At 37.2% G+C, this 22351-nt stretch overlaps 1 protein-coding gene and 1 long non-coding RNA gene across 2 annotated transcripts in view; one reads left to right on the top strand and one right to left on the bottom strand.

The window, feature by feature from the left end:
- btaf1 (BTAF1 RNA polymerase II, B-TFIID transcription factor-associated) overlaps nucleotides 1-20685 on the bottom strand; it is a 34236-nt gene extending 13551 nt beyond the window's left edge. The window contains exons 1-21 of the mRNA XM_028006827.1: nucleotides 20264-20685; nucleotides 19289-19412; nucleotides 17702-17816; nucleotides 16730-16873; nucleotides 15387-15586; nucleotides 13549-13682; nucleotides 13296-13425; nucleotides 13153-13221; nucleotides 11318-11407; nucleotides 11143-11238; nucleotides 10106-10282; nucleotides 9835-9975; nucleotides 7584-7708; nucleotides 7346-7466; nucleotides 6394-6498; nucleotides 5580-5729; nucleotides 4669-4811; nucleotides 4412-4586; nucleotides 3090-3293; nucleotides 1546-1966; nucleotides 25-209 (exon numbers count right to left, since the gene is read on the bottom strand). Coding sequence (XP_027862628.1) covers nucleotides 25-209; nucleotides 1546-1966; nucleotides 3090-3293; nucleotides 4412-4586; nucleotides 4669-4811; nucleotides 5580-5729; nucleotides 6394-6498; nucleotides 7346-7466; nucleotides 7584-7708; nucleotides 9835-9975; nucleotides 10106-10282; nucleotides 11143-11238; nucleotides 11318-11407; nucleotides 13153-13221; nucleotides 13296-13425; nucleotides 13549-13682; nucleotides 15387-15586; nucleotides 16730-16873; nucleotides 17702-17816; nucleotides 19289-19412; nucleotides 20264-20283 — 3069 coding nt within the window. The 5' untranslated portion in view covers nucleotides 20284-20685. The remainder of the gene's footprint in view (nucleotides 1-24; nucleotides 210-1545; nucleotides 1967-3089; nucleotides 3294-4411; nucleotides 4587-4668; nucleotides 4812-5579; nucleotides 5730-6393; nucleotides 6499-7345; nucleotides 7467-7583; nucleotides 7709-9834; nucleotides 9976-10105; nucleotides 10283-11142; nucleotides 11239-11317; nucleotides 11408-13152; nucleotides 13222-13295; nucleotides 13426-13548; nucleotides 13683-15386; nucleotides 15587-16729; nucleotides 16874-17701; nucleotides 17817-19288; nucleotides 19413-20263) is intronic.
- Nucleotides 207-15239, top strand: LOC114137952 (uncharacterized). Its single transcript, XR_003594138.1, has 3 exons — nucleotides 207-1336; nucleotides 15150-15155; nucleotides 15228-15239. It is a non-coding gene; the product is annotated as an uncharacterized LOC114137952 (long non-coding RNA).
- Nucleotides 20686-22351: the final 1666 nt, after the last annotated feature.

The raw sequence follows: 22351 nt of genomic DNA, 5'->3' as shown, positions 1-22351 counted from the left end.
GAGAAAACGTGCGTCCGTCTTTACCTCATCGTTATCGGAGCTTATTGTGCTGCCAGGAGGAAGCTCTGTCACCGGGGCTTTCGGCGCCTTCGGTGTCGGACCTCTTTTACTTGTAATTGCAAACGCGGCCCGTTGGTGGCGGTACAGAGTGATGATCCCCTGGGTTTTGTTGACCATGTGATGCATGCCATCTCTTTCTAGCCCACCTCCTTAGATATTGAGACACAGAAATGCTGCACATAATAAAGCTGAAGTATGTAACTTTTATAAAAAAAGATATTTATGAGACAGTTAATCTCTGATAATCTCCCAGTGCTAACTAGAAATAACCAATCAATGAGTCTTTTGCATGCCAGAAAAAATCTTTTGCGCTCTTTTGGAAAAGAGCAGTTAGTCCGAGTGCCGCATTTTGGATTAGACAAATGTTAGCGACAGAAAGGGAAGCAATAAAAATTTGCAGAGGTGTGGTTTTCATTTTATTCATTTGTTAAAGATACAAAACTCAGATGAAGAAAATTAAATATAGATTTGTGTGACTCTGGAAAATAAGATTAAAGAAACTGTTGGTGTGTGGAAATAAAATTGGGATTTTTCTTGTGTTTTTTCCTCTTTTTGTTAGCCTTTTTATCTGTTTGGTCATTTATTTCTGATCTAAATGTTTGAATCAGATGTTTAATCATTTACGAGCCATTAGAACTCATGCAAACTTGGACTATGTGTGTGAATTATATCTCTATTGTTATTAAGAATATAACAAATGTATGAATATTTCCTATAAAAATTCAAATAAAAAATGTTTTAAAAAAGAAACAACCAATCATAGCCAGGAGGCGGGTCTTAGCGCTGTCAATCATTCTCCATGTGGCGCTGATCTCTGCAGAACTTATTGTGAATCCTAAGACTAGTTAGCATAGCCACTAATGACAGCAGATTAACAGTTTTTCTGTAACCATCTGTGCATGAGCATGATTGACAGCATTAAGCTCCTCCTCCTGGCTCTGATTGGTTGTTTTTGGTCAGGAGCATATAGCAATAGGATGGGAGGATGTGGAAGAGATCGATATGTTCACAGATTATCTGGTTCATATTAACCCTTCCAGGCCGTACGCGTCAGTGACAACGCAGACAAATTTGCAGTACCGTAATTCTACCACACTTTGCGCTATCTGAAAAATTCCAACGGTTTCTGAAAGGGGAGACGTTGCGCTTTCCAGCTGATATCGTGTTATTATTGTAATTTCACTCCCGCCGTAGCAGGTATTGAAACTAATATGAGGGGCATGCTTTTAATAGACGGTAAATTGCGAAAATAACTTGCTTGATATTGAAAGTTCCAGTTATGACAAAATGGACAAATATATTTACTCACAGACAGTTTAAAGACCTTTGTATTTGACGTTCTTTAAAGATTTGAAACTATGACTCAAAGGGTTAAACTGTTACAATATGGTGACAGTTTTAACAAATATGTAAAAAACATGTTTATAAAAGTTCCTTACTGCAGCTTTAATGTTCTGATTTTTCTAGTTAATGATCTCTCCAAACCTTTAGCCTGTTCTTGCGCTGTGGGAACGGGACAAGCGGACGAGGGCGTGGCCGAGGGGTCCATGCACGCCGAAGCGCAGAGGTTTTTGATAATCTTTGGGTTGGGGCACGGCGAGCGGACGGCGCACTGCCGCAGCAGCTTGGCTATGAAGGAAGCGGCGTAACTCTGGATCAGGGTGTTCTCCTCCTTCTTGACCGTCTCCATGAGTGGCCGCACCAAAGGGTTGAGCTTGTCGGGAAGCACTTCCAGGTTGATGGCGGCGCAGGCGGTGAACATGTGGACGCGCAGATGCAGCTGCTGCCATTCCGTGTTGGTCTCCATCACGGTAGACTGGGCTTGCTGTCGTTTGCTTTCCAGCGCCAGCCACTGCTTGGACTTCACGTTCATACCTGCCGTCGTCTCTGTGAAGATGGTGGTAACCTAGGCAATGAGAAAGAAGAAGTTTTATTTTAACAGGGACAAACTGGATTAATATAGCATTTTCTACCCACAACAACACATACAGTACATGGGATACCTGATTATCAAAACTAACTTAGCTGCTTGGCTAATTTATTTGGCTAGCACCTTCATACATGGTAAATTTAAGAGTTTTGCAGGAAAATTGGTTAGAAAACCCCATAAAGCACAAAACCAAACAGCAAAAAGAAAAAGAATCATTTGCATGAAAGCTTAACAGAAATAGCTACAACAGTGTCACAGCGTCAACTTGTAGCTTTAGCATAGCTAGCATGTGGCATCATTTGACATTTCCAAGCCTCATAGACAAACTAACTGGGAACAAGGCTTTTGTTTTTAACTTGTCAGCTAAAGAGACAGGTTAAAAACAGATTTATTTTAAGCCGATGATAAAAATACAACTTTTTTCTGTCTTGTCTCGCTGTGTTAGCAGAGCAGCAGCTCATTGGAGAATGAAGGAGTTGAGTTTGTTATAGTAGTGCTGCTGCCAGAAGAAATGCAATTGCAATTTGTGCAAATAAGAATGGATCAGTTTATAAAAATTTTAATGCAAATTAGTATCCTTTTAGTATCGATTATACTGAGATATGAGTCACTTTGACAACCCTTCTAAACCATGTGGCAAAACCTGTTTTTTCTACATTGAGCAAAAGAAAATTCTGACCCATACACACATAATGATATTTTTAAACACTGACTTTAATCTGAAGTTGTTTCATCAGCATATTTGAAAAGAGGAATATGTTAAATAGAAAATGGAGCCTTGAGGAACCCCACGCATGATCTTTTTTTTGCCCAAATTTGTAATCACAAAAATAACTCCAGTCTGCAGAAATCTGAACTAATTTAGAACAAAACCAGACAAACTTTTATTACTTCTGTTTTCAGGGATTGTGGAAAATTACCAGAGTGAAGAGAAGATTTAAATATCTGGAATATTTCAGACACAAAACAGCAAAAGTTTAATGATTTTACAATGATTAACTGAATGTTTTCCAACTCCTGATGAACTGTGTAATTTGGTTAAGGAAAATCTCTCAGGTTGTTCTTTTCTGGATGAAGAAAATCTTAACTGTAGGCTTACCAGTTCGTTGGCTTGGTCTATGGTGAAAACGCTGCTGTTGAGGCGATCTTGAAGGTCTATGTGAACCTCAGCAAGCAACGAAATGAGCTGCTTGCATTCATTCTGCATGCGTGTGAAAGGAATCGCGATCTCGTCGTAGTACAGCTGCTCGGTCAGGACAGACAGAAGTCGCGGCTGCACCATGGACGACACCATCTGGCAATCCTGAGAAGATTCAGACACAGTTTGAGGCTGCGGTCAAATCTAGCTGGTTCCAATCAATCAAGTTCAACCAATAAAGTTTATTTGTAGAGCACATTTCAACCACAAGGTGCTTTACATCATAAAAACATACAAATATAATGTTTAAGAACATGCACTCAACAACTGAAGGATTACATTTTGTCAAATGCCGTCGTTACACATCAAAATGTTGATTGTTTTATTTATTATGGTTCAAAAGCAACTCTGAACATGTGGGTTTTTAGTCTAGATTTAAAGGAACTTGGTGTTTTGGCTATTTTCAGTTTTCTGGAAGTTTGTTCACTGCAAAAACACAATCTTACCGAGTATTTTTTGTCTAGTTTCTGGTTAACTCAAGTTCACCAGATACTCGAGATATAACTCAAGATATTTGAACTAGAAACTGGACAAAAAAATACTTGGTAAGATTTTGTTTTTGCAGTGATAATAAATATAGGGATTAAAAAGAAACAAAAAGAAAAAAAACCCACAAAATCTTACCAAGTATTTTTGGTCTGGTTTTTAGTCCAAATATCTTAGTAAACTTTAATTAAGACAAAAGTAACTTAAAAGTAACTTTTTGGTAATAAATAGAGGCTTGCTTTGAGTAAATAATTTTTTTATATTGATGGAAAAATTATTTATTCCAATGGCAGATTATTTCATTTAGAACAAGACTTTTTTCACGTTAGAAGTTAATGAAACAAGAACTTTTTCATCAATATTAAGGAATTATTTACTTAAAACAAGCCTCTGTTTGTTGCTGAAAAGTTACTTAATTTGTCTTATTTAAAGTGTACCAAGATAATTGAACTAAAAACAAGACTAAAAATACTTGGTAAGATTTGGTGTATTTGCAGTGTTCCAGATTTGTGGTGCATAGAAGCTAAATGCTAAGGTTGTTACAGCAGCAGCAGACCTTTAACCCGATCAGTGATTTGTAAACTAACAGTATTTTAAAGTGTGTTCTCTGAGCTACTGGGAGCCGGAGGAAGGACTTAAGAATTGGCATGATGTGCTCTATGTTCCTGGTTTTAGTCAGAACGCCAGCAGCAGCGTTCTGAATCAGTTGCAGCTGCTCTGAAATGCTGGACATTTACCTTTTGTAGTGCAGCCCACTCACAGAGAACCAGAGCCACGGCTATCCGTTGCAAGGCTGATTTGGAGTTGAGATGGAAGAGCAACAGCTGGCCCAAAGACTCGGCTGGCCGGATCTCCTGGGATGCAGCATTAAGCTGAGGGTCACAGATGCACCTACACAGACCTCCCAGCAATCTAACATAGAACAAATAAATAACTCTCAGAAGAAATAGTCAAACGTCAATCTGCTGATCCAAATAAAGCTTTTAAAATGTACCTGGCGGCCATGAGTCTGGCACGAACCACAACGTAATCCCTCGTCAACGAATCGTCTGCTAGAGTCTCCGCCCCGGCTATGTACTGCTGGACCGTTTCCTTCACTTGATTGTTTCCTAGCCGAGCCTTTGCTCCAGCCTTATCCTGAAGTATGAATATATATACACAACTTTACCTTACAGAGTAAATAAAAATTACATCAGGAAGTGGCCACAAATGTTGAGTATGAACTTTCAGAAGCATAAACTTATGATTTAAAAAAAAAAAAGATGTGTATTTTCAAAGTTTACTCAATGTTCTAATTTACAACATTATATAAAATAACTAAAATAAAGACATTTAAAGGAGGGGCTACAGTTATAATATGCTATTTATAAGTAATTTATCAGTAAATCTTCAGTCTACTTTCAGATTCTTGATTAATGCAATCTATTCATTTATAGGTAAGAGTATTTCTAACATTAGCTCTAGTAGTAAGATTGAAGATATGTTGTTGATTTACTGCACACGCACACAAAAACTAATTATAAATGAAAAAAATATATGTATACACACACAATTCTATGAACATTACAAAAATTGATGTTTTCAGACCAGCTGGAATAACTTTAACGCTTTTTTAAACCGGTAGCTCCTTGGTTTGAATACACAGACCACATTTCCCATTGAATTCAAGTAATTTGTTTGTCACCTAGCAACCACTGAAGTTTATTGCTGCACCTTCAGGTCAAACATATTAACTTTAGTCCCGATAAATAAATCACCATCATCTGATTTTTTAGAAATGGCTAGAAACTGTGTCTCTCCCAAATATCCAATACAAGAGATGAATCACGTCCGCCCACAGCTATGTGTAGGAGACGGATGGAAGGAGAGCTGTGCAGATAAAAAGTAAACAGAAAAGCGAGTTACCTTGGAGCGGGCCTTCACCTCCAGCAGCATGTTCAGGTCTATGGGAATGTGAGAGGCCTGCATCATCAGGCAGAGCCAGGCGCCCATCCAAGGACAGCTGGCTGCCACCACGAACTGCTGGGGGACCTGAGACAGCAGCTCCATCCACACCTGCAGAGGTGAAATATTGGTACTTCCAGAACCAAACCTTTATGCTCCAAGATCGATTCTCAAATTCAAGTATCAGTACTTTCAATATTTAATGCTGCATTCACACCGAACGCGTTTCGCGAAAAAAAACGCGTCTGAGGCTTCAAGTTGGATGCGCATTGGGACGAGCCGTTGTTTTCTGTTTCCACTCTCTTGTACAATGGCAGATGAAATTGAGAGAGTAGCACCAAAATATTATGTAGTGATCAAAACAGAGTGATCAGATGGACATTTTGTGTTCAGTTTTTACTGAACAAACAACAATGACAGCAACAACAGCATGACGCGCGTTGGAGCTTCTTACCTTTTTATCCTCTCCTGGTTGCTTTGAACAACAGCGGATGAAATATTGAGATCATCTAGTTTTTATTAAGTGAAATCAATAGAATGTTGTCGTTGGGCGATTGTTTGAATTTACCAGATAATTCAGAGGTGTTGTGAGGTTTACAGGCAAATTAAGAGTTTTTGCACAAAGTATTGGATCGGTATCGCCAATACCAGCTTCAATTTTGATCAGTATGGATTGGAAGGGAAAACCGGGGAATTGAAAAATTATCATTGCACATGTTAACAAATATATTTCTTTTCTAAAAAGAAGAGTACGTCTTTAGCTTTTACAACTAACCTTCTGAATGAGCTCCAGTATTTCGTCGTTGCTCTCTAGTATACAGGACTGGAAAATGTGCCGCAACATATCTTGTAAAATGGGATTTATCCAAACTGCACAACTCTGAATGGAAAGAAAAAAAAAATAATGCAAAAATCATCAATAACTCATCAAATCATTGTACTTTATCTCCAGTGTGCTGTTTTACATTTATATCCCTGGTTCTGATTAGGGCTGAACTAGCAATTTCGTTAATAAATTATTCTACCAATTAATTGATTAATTGGTAAAATAGTAGATTTATCTGATAAAAAAATTGGCAAAGTTTGCAGATTTTTTATTTAACCACGTAAGCTGTTTTTATATACTGCTCAAAAAAATAAAGGGAACACTTAAACAACACAATATAACTCCAAGTACATCAAACTTCTGTGAAATCAAACTGTCCACTTAGGAAGCAACACTGATTGACAATCAATTTCACCTGCTGTTGTGCAAATGGAACTTTGTACAGAACAAAGTATTCAATGAGAATATTTCTTTCATTCAGATCTAGGATGTGTTATTTGAATGTTCCCTTTATTTTTTTGAGCAGTGTACATTACCATAAACAAGCAATTTCTGAAATTATTTCTTTAAAGATATTAAACATTTTATTGCCTAAAATGCAGCAACATATCATTAATTCAAAGCATGCTTAGTCATTTGTAGCAAAGAAAGCACCTGCAGCTAAACAAAAAAATAATCATTCAGTAAGTCTGGGTAGAAAATATTTACAGATTAAATTTTTTTTTAATCTTAAATGCAACTTTTATATATTTTTTGTATAGTTTTGGTTTAATTACTCCTCTGGTATGTTTTCACTTTAGCAAATGGCTTTCTTTAGTCTGTATGTTCCAGTTAACGATTAATCGATCCGTCATGATTAATAATTTCAGCTCTAGTTCTGATAATTAGTAGATGAACTTGCCTCATCAGCTTTAGACAGCAGTGTGTAGAGCGTTTCCAGCGCAGCCTTTCTTACGGATGATATGGTGTGTCTTAAAAACGGCCAAACTCGAGGAACCAGGACAGTCAGTGACTGCTCCATGCTACAGCAAAAACAGAAAATAATAAGACTGTTTTAATATAAACTATGCAGGAAGGGATGAACTGTGATCACAAGCCAATATTCAGCTGCATTTGAGATGCCAAAATGAGAACCTGACCTGCATTGCCGAACATGAGGAAAGGTCAGCAGCAAAGACAGCAGCGTCATAATGCTGTTGGTGGAAGCGGTCAGGTCGTCCAGGTCCAGGAGTGCGTCCCATAGTGTGTTTACAATAAAAGGAACCTGCATAACAGCAGCGTTGCATTAAACCAGCAGAACAAACATCACAAAGATTAATGCTACCAATGCCTTCAGCTCAAGACCCTGTTGGGACAAATGGCTGCAGGTGAAGTGCAGCTTTATTCAGACGACGCTCTGCTCTGAGCCAGGATGATGATGATGTCACTTTATGGCTTAGACTTGCTTCTCCATCACTGTTAGCCTTTCTACCATGAAGTAGGTCCTACAAATATTTGGAATTTGGTTGGATAAAAGCTGAAAGTTCTGCTGGGATGAAAATGTCTTAAATGAGAAAAATGTGCAAACTTCGCTTTTTAGCATTCTTAATGGTGACATTTTTTATGCCTGGTCCACACAGAAAGATAATGACGAAGATTTTTGACCAGATTTTTCACTAATGGCAATCTTAAGGATGTGTTGATTGTCATGATAGCTCTAGTGTTAAGAGCAGCAGTGGGCAAAGGACCAAAAACTGTACTCAAGTAAGAGTAGCTCTACTTTAACGCATTTTTACTCAAGTAAAAGTAATAAATATCCCTTCAAAAAATTACTCAAGAGTAAAACAGTATTTGGTAAAAGGGCGACTCAAGCAGACCAAAGTGTAAATTAACTGATCAAAACATCAATAATTTAATATTTAAAAATTAAACATACCAAAATATAAAGCTATGTGGAAATTTTGGTACTTTAAAGATCAATAAACATTTTTGCAGATGAATTTCTTTCAGTGTAACACAATTCTGGAGAAGTTTTGCTTAAAACAAGTTTATTCATTCAGTGAAGTAACTCAGTGGGTCAAATATCTAGAAATTTTACTCAAGAGAAGAGAATACTTTATAATAAAATTACTTAAGTAAAAATACAGAGCAGTAAAAATACTCTAGCTCAATTTTTTCTAAATTGTTGCTAAGGTAAATGTAACTAGTTACAATCCAAATCTGGTCAAGAGTGATCTAGTTTGCTTGGAAGGACATCAGGACTGATCTGATCTCAAATTAGAGATATTTATACAGCATGTTAGATTGTTTTGGTATCACAGCATGTGGAAAGAAAGCGAAACGAAAACATAGAGGGGAATATAAATCACAGACGACTGCCAAGGCAAACCAGAAAGTCGGTCAGACGTCAGACTTCTTTTTGTTTTGTTTTCCCCTCAGTTAAAAATAGACAACAAGCCATCGCTTCTTCCTCGTCGACATGTTTGTTTACTCTGAACTCGTGTTTGATCCTGAGAAGTTTTATGAGATTTCCAGTCTGACATTTGAATATTGGCCCGCGTTTTTCGTCTTTGCCGTGTGGCTCATCACCACAAACTGTACGGCCAAACCTGTTATATATATATATATATATATAATATACACGATTTGGTTTGAAAATCAACAACCTTAAAATCTTGCAATGTGAACGAGGCATTATGAGTACATTAAAGCAGAGTTTTTTTTCTTTCGAACACTCGTATTTTTAAACGGGAACTTGTACCTGCTTCACTTTGACAATTTATTTCTTCATGTACTTTTACATTCGTGTCAAACTTCTTGCAACAACATCCCTATTTTTGGTCAAAAAGAGATCTTTGGACTTCCTGACTAAATGTTAAATCTTGGTTTAGTTTTTTTGATTGGGTCTATTTTTAGTGCAGCTGCTTAATACTTCTCTGTTGTGGAGAAACCTCAAACTTTCCTCACTTTTGGACAGAAAGTGTATAAACCTGATTTTAGAGAATAAACAACAGATGCACTAGTTGTGCAAGAGCTGTTCCATCTCTTTCAGGCATCACTACTGGAAAAAATACACTACAGAAATAGTGCAATTCTGCATTCGCAATTATAACCCAACAGCTAAAAGGACGTCTGCTCAAATTTACGAGCATGCCGAGTTAATTACTGAAGTTAAAGACTGAATATGTAAAATTGAAGGACTTAAGATTCCATCACATCTATAGTTTGCATCCAGGAATATGGTGTGAATAACTATTCAATTCAATAACACTTCAATGCTCAAATGATTCCTAAATTTAGAAATCAATCAAATTTTTACACACTTGTAAACAACAAGGGGATGCAGTCTGCACAGGAATGAGGTGATTTGTAGTTTTTCTCTGCTTGTACAACTGCAGGCAAGAGGACTACCTTGTTGGGCAGAAGCTGGACCAACCCTTCCACCACTGGGATGAGAGCAGCAGCAGCCACCGCCCTGACATCATCATCCAGGTCCTGCAGACCTTCTGTTATTGCAGGCAGCACCCGGGGAAGCAGGACGGAGATCAGGTCCTGGAAACACAAGGAGAAACAAAACAGAATATAAGAAGGTATGAAAACAAAATGTCTGCTAGTAGATTCATATGTTATGCACATGCAAAGGAATTACAGGAATTACAGAAAATAAAAAAAGCTTTCTTACCTGTCGGACAGCCAAGGCATATTTGATCCCCAACAGGCCTCCATGCCGGACCTCCCATTGGTCCTCCTTCAGCAGCTTCAGCAGGACGTCCACCGTCATGGCAACGCTGTTTTCACTCATGTGAAGAAGAGAGACACCGAGCGTCTGGGCACACGTCTCTCTGACAGGAGCCACCACCTGCCCAAACACACCAAAACAAACAAACACGACGTGCTGCATGTCAGCAGGTGTGCACTGCAAAAACATCTTACCAAGATATGTTGGTCTAGTTTCTAGAGAAAATAAATTAATACACTTGAAACGAGACAAAACTACCTTTTTAACAAGACATAAAAGCTTGATTTAAGTAAATAATTCCCTAATATTTCTTTTTTTTAAAGTTCCAGTTCTACTGACAGTACTTATAACAAGACATTTTCACATGTTATAAGTAGAAAAATCTACTAAAGGAACAATATTTTTTTGTCAATATTAAGGAATTATAAACTTAAAATACACTCCTATATTTTGCTGGAAAGTTACCGTTTCAAATGGATTAAGACATTTGCACTATGCCTGTCATAATAAATTTTGCTGGACGATAAATTGTCCCAGAAGTTATTGTGATAAACGACATATTGTTGTTTTGAGACCAATTTTAAGAACTGTAATGGTAACGGCAAAATGAAAATGAAAGAACACCATTTCATTTTTCCATAAACGTTAAATTGTAATGAACACTTAACACTGGAACAGAAAGACATTTTAAATATCCCAAATAAACAAAATAACAAATAAATTGAATTATGAAGTCTCTGTACACAAAAAGGCATTGGTTAAATGTAATGCACCAGACTGAAGACTTTATCATCCGGTTTTTGGTAGAAATAAAGAAAAGAGAAAAACGATAAATCATGCAAATGGAAATTATTGAGCTCGTTTTAGTTGATCATGCAATTATCATAGCAACACGCCTAATTTGCACTATAAACTAGATCAAAATTAATATTTATTGTTTTTGCAGGGCATGAATACTGTATGAAACTTGAAAATATTACCTCATCAGATACGAAGTCCCCAAAGCGGTCCAAAGCAAACACACAGAGGAGACGGATGACCAGATCCTCGATCCACTCCTGATGCTGTCGCGACATCTGATCCAAAACAAAAATCACTAATATTGTAACCACTTGCTGTTTGGAAGGAAAAGCTTCATGTTTGATTAAAACTCACCTGTTCTGCAGTGCTTCCAACCAGTTTCCCACCACCAGAACCATGAGACTTCAGGATTTCTCTGAGGCCTGTGCCCGCACCATGACGAACCTGACAACCACATAAAACAACTTCTTATTTTAAAGTCGCAAAAGATTTAATGTTAGAAATACATTTTTCATCTTAGTTCTACCAAAATACCTTTCAAAGTTTTCACACTACTTGCAGTTCCTCTTTTTGTTGTTACAGCTGCGCAATTTTGTGCATTTATTTTGGGAGTCTACTAAACACTCCATGTTTGTGAAGGCTTTTTGTATACATGTAAAAAAAAATAACTGTAGTCCCATATAAAGAATATTCAGACATCAACTAAACCAGTCATCTCCAAGCCCCGGTCCGTGGACCAATTGGTACCAGGCCGCACAAGAAATAATTAAATATTTTAGTTTTTATGTATTTCCTGAGTCTTGAGGGGCTTTTATTTTGAAAATTCTTTAACCGGATTCTCTCGGTTACATCTTGCGCACCAACATTAAGCTCACAAGCAGCAAAATGAGTAAGAAACAGATCAAATGTCTTTAGAAGGATTCTTTGGGAAGGGGAAAAGGCCCAGAGAAGAGACAGGACAATCACGGACCCGTAGGCGATTCCCACATTCCAAGCCTGCTCTGCATGATATGTGGCATCTGGTTTCGCTAATGAGGGAATGAAGCTTCTAACTGCTTTGCCACATAGAGACCAAGCAACACTTCAGGTGTTATTGTCTCATTACTCTCAGATAGGACCGTCTTGTTGCAGAAAGAAAGCTCAGGGCTCCCATTGATTTGTCATTATCTGAGTTACAATTTTCATTAAAGTAAAATGTTTGAAAAGTCCAACAGGTTCGGTCGGTTCGTGTGTCCAGCCACACGGCAGGAGCAACACACCACACATGAACCAATTCCACTCACGAACATCCCGATTCTAGAAGAAAATCCCGTAAAACTCCCAATAATACATGAATTTAGAATATCAAACATATCTGACGATGTAGAAGCAACAGTGATAGTCTGTGGACTCATTTTAAGCAATAAAAGACATAACATAAAGGAAAAACGTTGGATAAAAGACTGTGGGAGCAGCCGCTCCATTTACTGCACTGTGCATTAAACCAGGCTCTCAGTTGCACGATGTCAGCTGTTTGGGATTCCCCTCCGTGATTATGTCAGGTTTGGCTTTCTAACTGGCTACCTGCCACATTCAACAGGTTGCTTCTCCCTCCCAGTCAGGGAAAACCCCTCACGCTGAGATTAAAAGGGTCAAGACAATCAACATGTTGAAAATGCCAGATGTTTGATCGGAGCGGTCCCGACGTTCCATGTAACACACCAAACTGCAGGATGATTATAGCCAGCGACAATCTTAGAACTCGGAACGTTCTAATATTGTCCTAAGGGGAAAATCAACGCAAAAAATTTAAACACCCCCACCCCTGGGCTGCAGTAAAATTGCCAAGCCTTGACCGGTCGACGGTGATAAAAAGTTTGGGGACCACTGAACTAAACTACTCTGAAGAAAAACAAAGAAACATGTTTTACAATGCAAGTTTTAATGAAGCTGAAAAACTTTGATTTTGCTCTGATCTGATGTTTTCATACTGCTGTTTATTCACTGATATTCTCCAAAAGGTTGCAGATAACTGGTTCTATTTTAATTAGAGTACAGGAAACTAAATATAAATGTACAAGCAAATGAGAAAACACCACATCACTTTCCTTCCATTTGACCATTTTTACCACACATAACATATTGAAGTTCAGAAACTGTAACTTTCTAGATGTTAAAACTTCTTTAGGGGAATCAAAAAGTTATCTTACCTCCCATGATGGGTTGAAGAGGTCGTTACAAAGCTCTTCACAGAAGCTCTCCAATGGCCACTCGTGTGACTGAAAAGTATTTAAACGTCACATTTAGAGTAAAGAATTAGGATTCATAAACATGTTTATTTATAATTTCATACCTCCTCTAAAAGACCGGAGTTGTCTGGAACGTTGTCAATTAAGACCTTATGTTCTGTTGCCGGCTGGTCGATTACGACGTTGGTTGTTTTCCTCCGTTTCTCCTCAGGTTCACCTTCTATGCTGTCATTGCTAACATTGAATAAAATAGTGCAGACACTTAACACAAGCTGGGTAAAATCTTAAATAAAATAAACCCACAGAGGTGTGTTGTGGATCAACAGAAAAGAAGCATGAATGCGCGGCTAACCCCACCTCTTCTCGTTAGCATCCACGTCCCTGGATTTTTGTTTTGCCACGAGTTTAGCCAGTCTTTTGGCTTTGTTCTTCTGACGGCTGCTCATGCCGGGCCGGAACTCCGAGTCGATCAATTCAGCAGCTTGAATAGTCTGAAACCCCCACAGAAAACAAAACAAAAAAATTTACTGGATGTTAGAGCATAAGCAGGAAACAATAAAAGAAAAAACAATGATTTCAAGACTGTTTTATCCGTATCCTCTACAATCTAAACGGTAAAATAGCTGAGACAACTGAATATGTGCCACTGATATTATGGGTGGTTTAATGTTTATGTTGCTCCTCTACAAAACTAAAAAATGCTGGTAATGATGACTAAGTTTAAAAGACACCTGCTTTTTTCTCTTAATTGTAACTCCAAATTCTTTACTGAAAACTATTCATGGATTTTTTTGTAAAGAAAATCAAAATTATTTGAAAAAAACATTATTAAATTAGACAGATTTAAGCTATTCATGGAGAATTGTGCTCCCCAACTTCTGCGGATACAAGAAGTCTACTATATTTTCATCATGTGTGACAAAGTAAATAATGAGTAAATATAGAAACAGCTGGTAAAGATTAACTTTGACAATATGCAAATTAGCACCACATAACATTAGAAAAAATGCCCTGTGATGGCAAAATCATCACATGCACTCAAAAAAATTTAAGAGTGAGTATACTTCAAATAGAAAAAACATCCCACAAAACAGAGCCTTCACACAAAGAAGTAAAATATCTCAACCTTAAAGAGCAGCTTGAAAAAAACATTTTGTAGGCTATTTCCAGTGTCAAGTATTGCTGCTTTGCATATCAGTAATATATTTGGCCGGTTGGATGGAAACCAAATGCCCTCAACGTAGAAGACATTGTGTAATAAAAAACATAAAGCCAAGTTTCTGGAGAAATTTGAGTCAATTATAATCATTACTGATACAGCAATGGTATCACAATTAGGGTACGTTCACACCAAACGCGTTTTCAGCATCAGGAGCATTTGGTTTACATTCAAAGTCTATGTGGAGGCGCGTCACATTTTGAGCGCCTAGCGCTGTGGAAAATCTGAACTTTCGCTGCTCAATGCAGAGCATCAACAAATCGGAAAAAATCTGCTATATGGCCTAGTGGTGCATTTTCCGACGGGATCTCAGACAAAACAACAACAACAAAAATCTATGGCGGATAAACCAATTGTCACTGTTTCCTCTTGTCCTATAATCTACGACCAATCAAGTTATACTACAGGGACAGGAATAGAAAAGACCTTGCTTGGAAGAGGATCAGCGAAGGAAGTTGGAATGTTAACTTATAACTTACTATTTGAAAATATTTCCCCTCATTTGAGCTATCCAAATCCATCCAGCAAAAACGTTGAGTCACGTTAAATAGACATTTACTTAGACAAAATTTTCAGGAGACGGTGGAAGAGTTTGAAGGACACGTATGCAAAGGAGTCTCCTCTCAACACCTGCCTAGAGAGTTTTTGACGCGTCTAGAGCAAAATGCCGAGCGTCTGTCTTCAAAGTGCACACGCGTCGAACTTGAAGTGTCAGATGGTTTTTGACACACAAAACGAGTTTGTTGTGAATGCAGAATTAAGCTGAGAGGTTCCATCATTTTCCAAAAACCAATTTTTGTTCTGAGCCATTAAGAAGATGGCTTAATAAAACTCCAAGACGGTTTTATTAAGAACTCACTGCAGAATTAACACTATATACTGCAGTGTAGTTGACCAATAAATAAAATAATTAAAAATCATTCTATGTGAAAGTTCCAAATAGGTCAAATGATCTACATTTGACCCAAACACTCACCACGTGGTTGCGGGAGCTGCAGCCAGCTGTAGCTCTGAATCCTTGGGCTTTAAAGCCGCTGGGATGGCAGGAATAGTCCAGGTCCTCGTCGTTGAACAGCTCGTCTGTGTCCATTCCTATAGCAGCTCCCATATCCAGACCCAGCTTCTTCTGGAGCAGCTTCCTCTGACGAGCCAGACGTTCCTTAGGATCCATCTCACCTGACAGATTTTAAAATGAGACTGTTGGTGTGTGAACAATGGATCATTCAGAAGGAACACAATGGATACAGTTAATGTCTACCTGAAGGTTTTCTACAGGAAATATGATCCAAAGAAAACGGCAGATGACTGAACAAAATTAAACTCTTCTCTCCTTTTTTAAACCTTTCCCCCAACTTTATCTCGTCCCCCCAATTACAGAGCATCTTTTATTTTTATTTCATTTACTTAAAGTTTAAATTTAACATGATGACAAAAGCTTTGAATGAAAATCAAGTTTGAAGAAAAAAAATATATAAATACACATTTAGACTAAGCCTGTCACAATACGCAATTAATTATGTGATAAAAATGTGCTTGATCATTTCCATTCTGATGATTAATATTCTTTGATTGTAATTTTGTTTAGAGACATCATAATCATTTTTTATGGTTTCCGCTGACGGTTTTTATTTTTGTTTTTGGTTGTTGTGTTTTATTTCAAATATCTTCCAGTTCCAGTGTTGTGTGCAAAATTAAAGAGAGAGAAGAGGATTAACTTGTATTTTTATGCCATTATCAATATATTGCTTGAAAATGATCAAAAAATGACAATTTTATTGTTTATTCCAATAATTTCTGGAACAATTCATCGTCTAACAAAATTGGTCATTGTGACAGGAACACAAAACATTTTAGGCAATGTGTAAATATAAAAATCATAAATTGTTTTATAATAAATCATGATCTTTGTATTAATGGAGCACTGCTGAATCATAGCAAAAGCTATAATGCTCCACTTGAAGATAAATCTGTTGAGGTTCAAACAATTGAGTGACACTGTCAAACAGAACGCGTTAAAAAAATTTAAATATAAAAATGAAACGACCAGCAGACAAGAAGACCTAAAGTAAAATGTCCTGTATGAGATAAGGTCAGCTTTTCCTATTCAAATCACATTCAAATGCAGCAGAGTGGCCTGGTTGGTCACTGACGGATAACATGATCGTTTTCTCTACAGAAGTGGTGTCACATTTCAGAAAGCAAACCTTTAAAATTAAGATTAAAAAAAGAAAAACTGGACAGGTATGATTTTAGGAAAGGAAAATCAAGATGGAAACCACACATGAAACTCAAAGCAGTTACCAACATGTCTGTACAAACCAGTTTTGTCTTCCTGCAACTCAAACTCGGCTCCTGCGGATCCGAGCAGCGACGCTCCGTGCCTGAGCAGGCGGGAGATGTCAAAATGGTAAAAATTCAACCGGTCACAGGACGAGTCCTCCGGGGACAGGTTTTCACGGGACTCTAGAGGGAAGCAAATAATCCAGAAACGACTTCATTTTTTCCCCAACTGCTTCATTATCACCTGGAAATGTTTAGATTAACGCTTTAGAAATGACAAACGCTTTGGCATCTTTGTTACAACAAAGCAGGGGCGTCGAACTCATTTTCATTTTGGGCCAAATCAAAAATCTGAATGTTCTTAAAGGGCCAGTTGTGCCAGAATGTATTGATAAAACCCACTAAACTGTTAAAATACCAATAAATAGCTGTTTGTTTCAGCATTCGGTAAATGTTTCTTTAAACTAAATAATATAATTGAACATCTTTTCACACTGGTCAGTTCATCTGGTATTTTGTGATTATTTTTTGTGTTTCTTGCAATCAAAATCACAGATTTTGCGGTGTTAATTTAGAAATATTTGTAAAGAATTTTTACGATATCTGTGCTAATGTGTGATATTAAACATGACTTTTTATTAATTGCCGTATCGAAAACAGACTATAACTTGACATCAAGTGAGGTTAAGGCAGCGGTTACTTAGACCCAATGTTTTTAGCCAATTTTGAGAGAAATTTGCAGTAAAATTTTAAAAAATCTGTAAAAATGTGAGAATCTGTTGATTTTGTTTGAGTTATGCAGATTTGTGAAAAACTGGAGGGACTTGTTAATGTAATTTGGAGTCTAGAGGGCCACATAAGACACTCAAACAAATTAAATTTGTTCAACAAGCTGGCTGAAGTGCTGCACCACCATTTTCCAACTACACCATTGGTTGCCATGACATATGCATTAACTATGTGTATGAAAATCAAATTGTGTTATTCTCAATCATATGGTTGAATTCTCACCTTCCTTTGGCTTCGGAGCCGGGTTCCACTCAGGAATATTTTTCACAATGGCCTCCACGGCTTGGCCGGCTGCAATTCGAGTGTCCCAGCTGGGACTCCGTAGATAGGTAAGCACCTCGGGACGATAATTTAAATTAATTTAGTACAAACATAAAGAGCATGTACAGTGTCTCGCTAAAGTTTTCATACCACACGTTTATTTTTTTACAGATTCAAATCTATTATATTTGGATTTTTGCTTGTTAGTCAACATATTCGCAACAATCGCAATAAGAAGCACTTTAAGAAGTGGTGGATAATTATAAAATGGAATCAAAATTACATATTGGTAATTGAAATAAAAAGTAAAAAAAATGTGGCGTTTGCTTTCTGCCCGCCCTCATCCTGAGACCACAAAATAAAAGTTTGTGCAACCAATCACCTCCAGAAGTTACCTAATCAGTAAGTGAGTGTAATTTAATCTCTGGATACATCCGGCTTTTCTGCAGAGACTTTAGTGGTTTGTTTGAGAACATTAGTGAACAAACAGCATCATGAAGACCGGGGAACACAGCAGACTGCTTAAGGATAAAGCTGTGAAGCAGCTTAAAGCAGAATTAGGTTATAAAACAAAATATAACATTTTGAAAAGCTCACTCCATTACCTAAAGATGGACATACTGGACAAATAAAAACATACCAAGACACATCCAGCGTTTGTTTCCTGTTTTGACAAACAGGAAAGTGATGTTTTTAAATTGCATATAAGCTAAAAAATATTGTCATATTGTAATTCTGCATGTTTTTTTGCTAGTAAGCCTTTAAAAAATGTTACAGAAAATGCTATTGAATATTTTTCTTAGCATCAAATTTAGTTGAAATGCTGAAAATTGAGAAACTATTGCAAAATTTGAAAAACTGATGATTACAGATGCTCTAAATCCAAGTGGTCTGAGCATTAGCTGTTGATGGGCAACAATTTTAAGATCTACATATACAAACCTGACACTTTCTCAATTTGTTTTTGTCATTTTTTTTTTAGCAATGTACCCCCCCCCCACTTCCACTACAACTATCCTCTACTTTGTGTTGGTCTATCCCAGGGGTGGGCAACTCCAGGCCTCGAGGGCCGGTCTCCTGCAACTTTTAGATGCATCTCTACTTCAGCACACCTGAGTCAAATAATGAGGTCACTAGCAGGACTCTGGAGAACCTGACTGCACTTAGGAGGTGATTCAGTTATTGGATTCAAGTGTGTTGGACCAGGGAGACATCTAAGATTTGCAGGACACCGGCCCTCGAGGACCAGGATTGCCCACCCCTGGTCTATCCCTTAAAATCTTAGTGCAGTCTGTGATTGCAACATGACAAAAATATGAATAAGTTCAAGTCATACTGATACTTTCACAAGGAAAGTATCAGTATGTAATTACTAACATGTAATTACATGAGCCAAAGAGAGATGATGGCAAAAACTCTAATCTGCTCAGGAGGATTGCACAATATAGAAAACACATCCTGTAGTCACCAGATTACCAGTTTATCTACGTATGAACTTGTGTTTGAAACAATGTTAGAACAACAACAACAAAACTAGCAAATCCTCACCTTTGACAGGAGGTTGTTGAGTTCATGTGGGTGAAGTTTCACCACTTCTCCAAGCTGCTGGGCTGCTGCTTTCCTGGTTACTGGTGTGGTTCCAGTGTCGAGCAAGATAAACAAACGGTCAAGTCTAGGAGAAGTTAGCAAGATAAAAATCCAGATCAATAAACCGTTAAAGGCTGCAAACATGCATGTTGCCATCAGCGAGTTTGTGGCTTCACTGACGCTTCCCTGGTGATTACTTCCTAAAACAGATTTTTATTTTAATGTTGCAGGTTACAGTTTTAGTAAAATTACATATATTATCCTTTTCAAAAGTTATAATACTGTTTTTTCAGATATAGGTTGTTTAAACATGCAATGCTTTTAGAAATGCTGCCAGTACACATACTACTGCACATGCACAGCAGTAACAAAGTGGATTTAAACAGGTTATAACAGCTTTGCTGCGCCACAGTGCACATATCGTTTTCTATAGGTAGATACTTTTACTTCTGTCATATGCAAAGGAGTACAAGTAAAAAAATAAACTAAACAGAGAGATGAACACTTAAACCAGAACAAGTTAGGCAACTGTAACACAAGGTCACCATTTAATGGGCTTAGATTAGTTTTTAATAGGTCGTACAATAACCCTTCGGTTACAAACATGGGGATAAATTAATTAATGAGCGTTTGCAAATCCCATTTAATCACCCAACTTCATAATAACCGTTCATGTAATACTAAACAACATAAACCCAAGTCAGGATAAAAATCAAGTCCAATAAACGTTTGCCAGCAGTTGTGAACAAATAAAGTGATAAAATAAAGTGATCAAATCGTTTGGAACCAAATTGAGGTAACAAGAGTCCCGGTTTAGTCGGCCATCGCCACGCTATTCCGCTGCCAATTTAAAGCTAGCAAGCGTTAGCACACCAGCTAGCTAATTGTTAAGAAAACTCGGTCGAACAGAACCGAGACGGTACAGGAACAACTTGCCTTGATACAGCCATGATCATTTGTTACAGGAGCTTCAACTTCCCACATTCAGCATTGGTTGTATTCCTTCTTTTCTTTGAGGGTTCCAAAACGGTAGAGAATAGTGGGCGAAGTCATTAGCTAGTTAGCTGCTAGCTGCTAACTAAGGCCCTGCCGGGGCTGTGTGATCCTCAGCAGCCCAATGGTCCACGAAGATTCCGAGCTCTCACAACCATGTCTTCAAAGCCGTTCCTGATGTCCTTATACTATATATTTCCACAAAATAGAGCCTAATGTCACCACGCTAAAGCTCAGTTTATCCTTCAGAACTCGTCGCGGATAAATATTTTAACCTAATAAGGATTAGAGAGTTATTTTGTTGCACGATGAGGGCAACCAAGAAGACTGTTTTTATATGAGGAGCCATCTTGCATTTATTCCTTCCTCCATGGCAGGCGAGGGCTGATTGGCTACAAGCGTTTGGGAGAGCCAATCAGAATGCGTGTTAAAAGAAGAAAAGAATATATGTCAAAAAGAGAAAGAAAACGCTTCATACTTTTTTCTTCCTAAGCGTGGAGCACCGTGTACATTTCCACTCTCCACGCATGCATTCGCTACAAAACTGCGTCAGCAGCTTTTGTGTATGTATAATAACAAATAGCCATCATTATATGACATAAAAAAATTACGTTAAATTAACAATATTTATTAGAATTTTTAAATCACGCTCTTTTAAAACATTTACTGAAATGCCTGCCTATTAAGACTTGAGCTGGCCATGGTCCTGAAATAATTCAAAACGATCAGCCAGGTTTTTCAGTAAACTCGCTTATATGTAGTTCACCTATCGGGCAAGTGAGTTTTTCTTTGTGCTTTTCTATATTTTTATTTTTCCTTTGATAAATCGTCATAAATTCAAGATAAAATCTAACCACCGATGAATAAGCATCCGTGTATACATCCGTCTGATGACATCACATAAGGGGACTTCTCAGAAATCTTTTCAGTAAGCCTTTTTGTATTTCACATTTATTTAAAAATCAAATATACTTTATTACTCAAAGATTGAATTTAGAAGTTGCTTTAACTCATATTATGTATTTTTCTTCTAGTTGTTGTAGATGCTGACTGTGGGTAAGAAGGGTATTCTGTAGCAGTCTGTATTACAGCAAATTTAAGGAATTCTCTGACTGAAGACACTTTTACATATAAGAGTCAAATAGAGATAATGTCAATAACTTTCTTTATTTTCCAGATATTCCATTGTTGTCCACAGAACAGAATAATCCTTTTTTATGTCTTTGGAGCATATGATTTTTATTTTTTAAATAATTTTTTACAAATGTATTTATTTTCTTGTTAAGTAACTATTGTTTTTCTTGTTCTGCTTTACATATTTTTAGCAAAACTAGTTAAATAAATAGAGTGATGAAGAAACATGTATATAAATTCAGTGAACAGAAGCTGCACTTTTTGGTTTTATACAATTGAATGACTTAAATGGATGTTTTAGAGTTTAATATTAGAAGATCATTTATAATTATTTAAAAATATACTTATTGTTTTCCATAAATCTGTGATATGATTACAATATTTTGCACCTGCTGAATATGTGGATAGCATTTACAGTTTCTTTAGCCGCCTTTTACAATTCTGTCAATTTCTCTCTTTTAGCTCTCCCAAAGGGAACACTATGAACGTTTTTCCTCTTCACGATGTGAGTGTTTTCAAATTGTTGCCATGTCAACCAGGCTTTTCTTGGTTTCAGTCCTTTTATCTGCAGTTTCGGATCTGCAAATCCTCCAAAGTATTAAGATTCGCTTGAGGAACATTCAGTCCAACAGAACAGGGTTCCTGGGGTCTGAAAGGATTTTATCACATTACGAGCATCCTGTCTTTATTCCGCATTTTGGCTTATGAAACATTGTTATGCAATCTCTAAAATAAGCTCATGGCAGGGTAGTTTGGATTAAAACAGCATGTGTCCACACATGTAAATGTCAGTAAATTCTATTTAATTTAATCTACTCTAAATGTATTCTTTTTTTGTATTTTTGATTTGTTATTAAACCTTTTATGACACTCTTTAAACTCCACGGTCACAAACAG

Source organism: Xiphophorus couchianus, chromosome 22, assembly GCF_001444195.1.
Source record: "Xiphophorus couchianus chromosome 22, X_couchianus-1.0, whole genome shotgun sequence".
NCBI lineage: Eukaryota > Metazoa > Chordata > Actinopteri > Cyprinodontiformes > Poeciliidae > Xiphophorus > Xiphophorus couchianus.
Note: the sequence above shows the minus strand (reverse complement) of the source record. Positions and strands in the feature narration are given on the sequence as shown.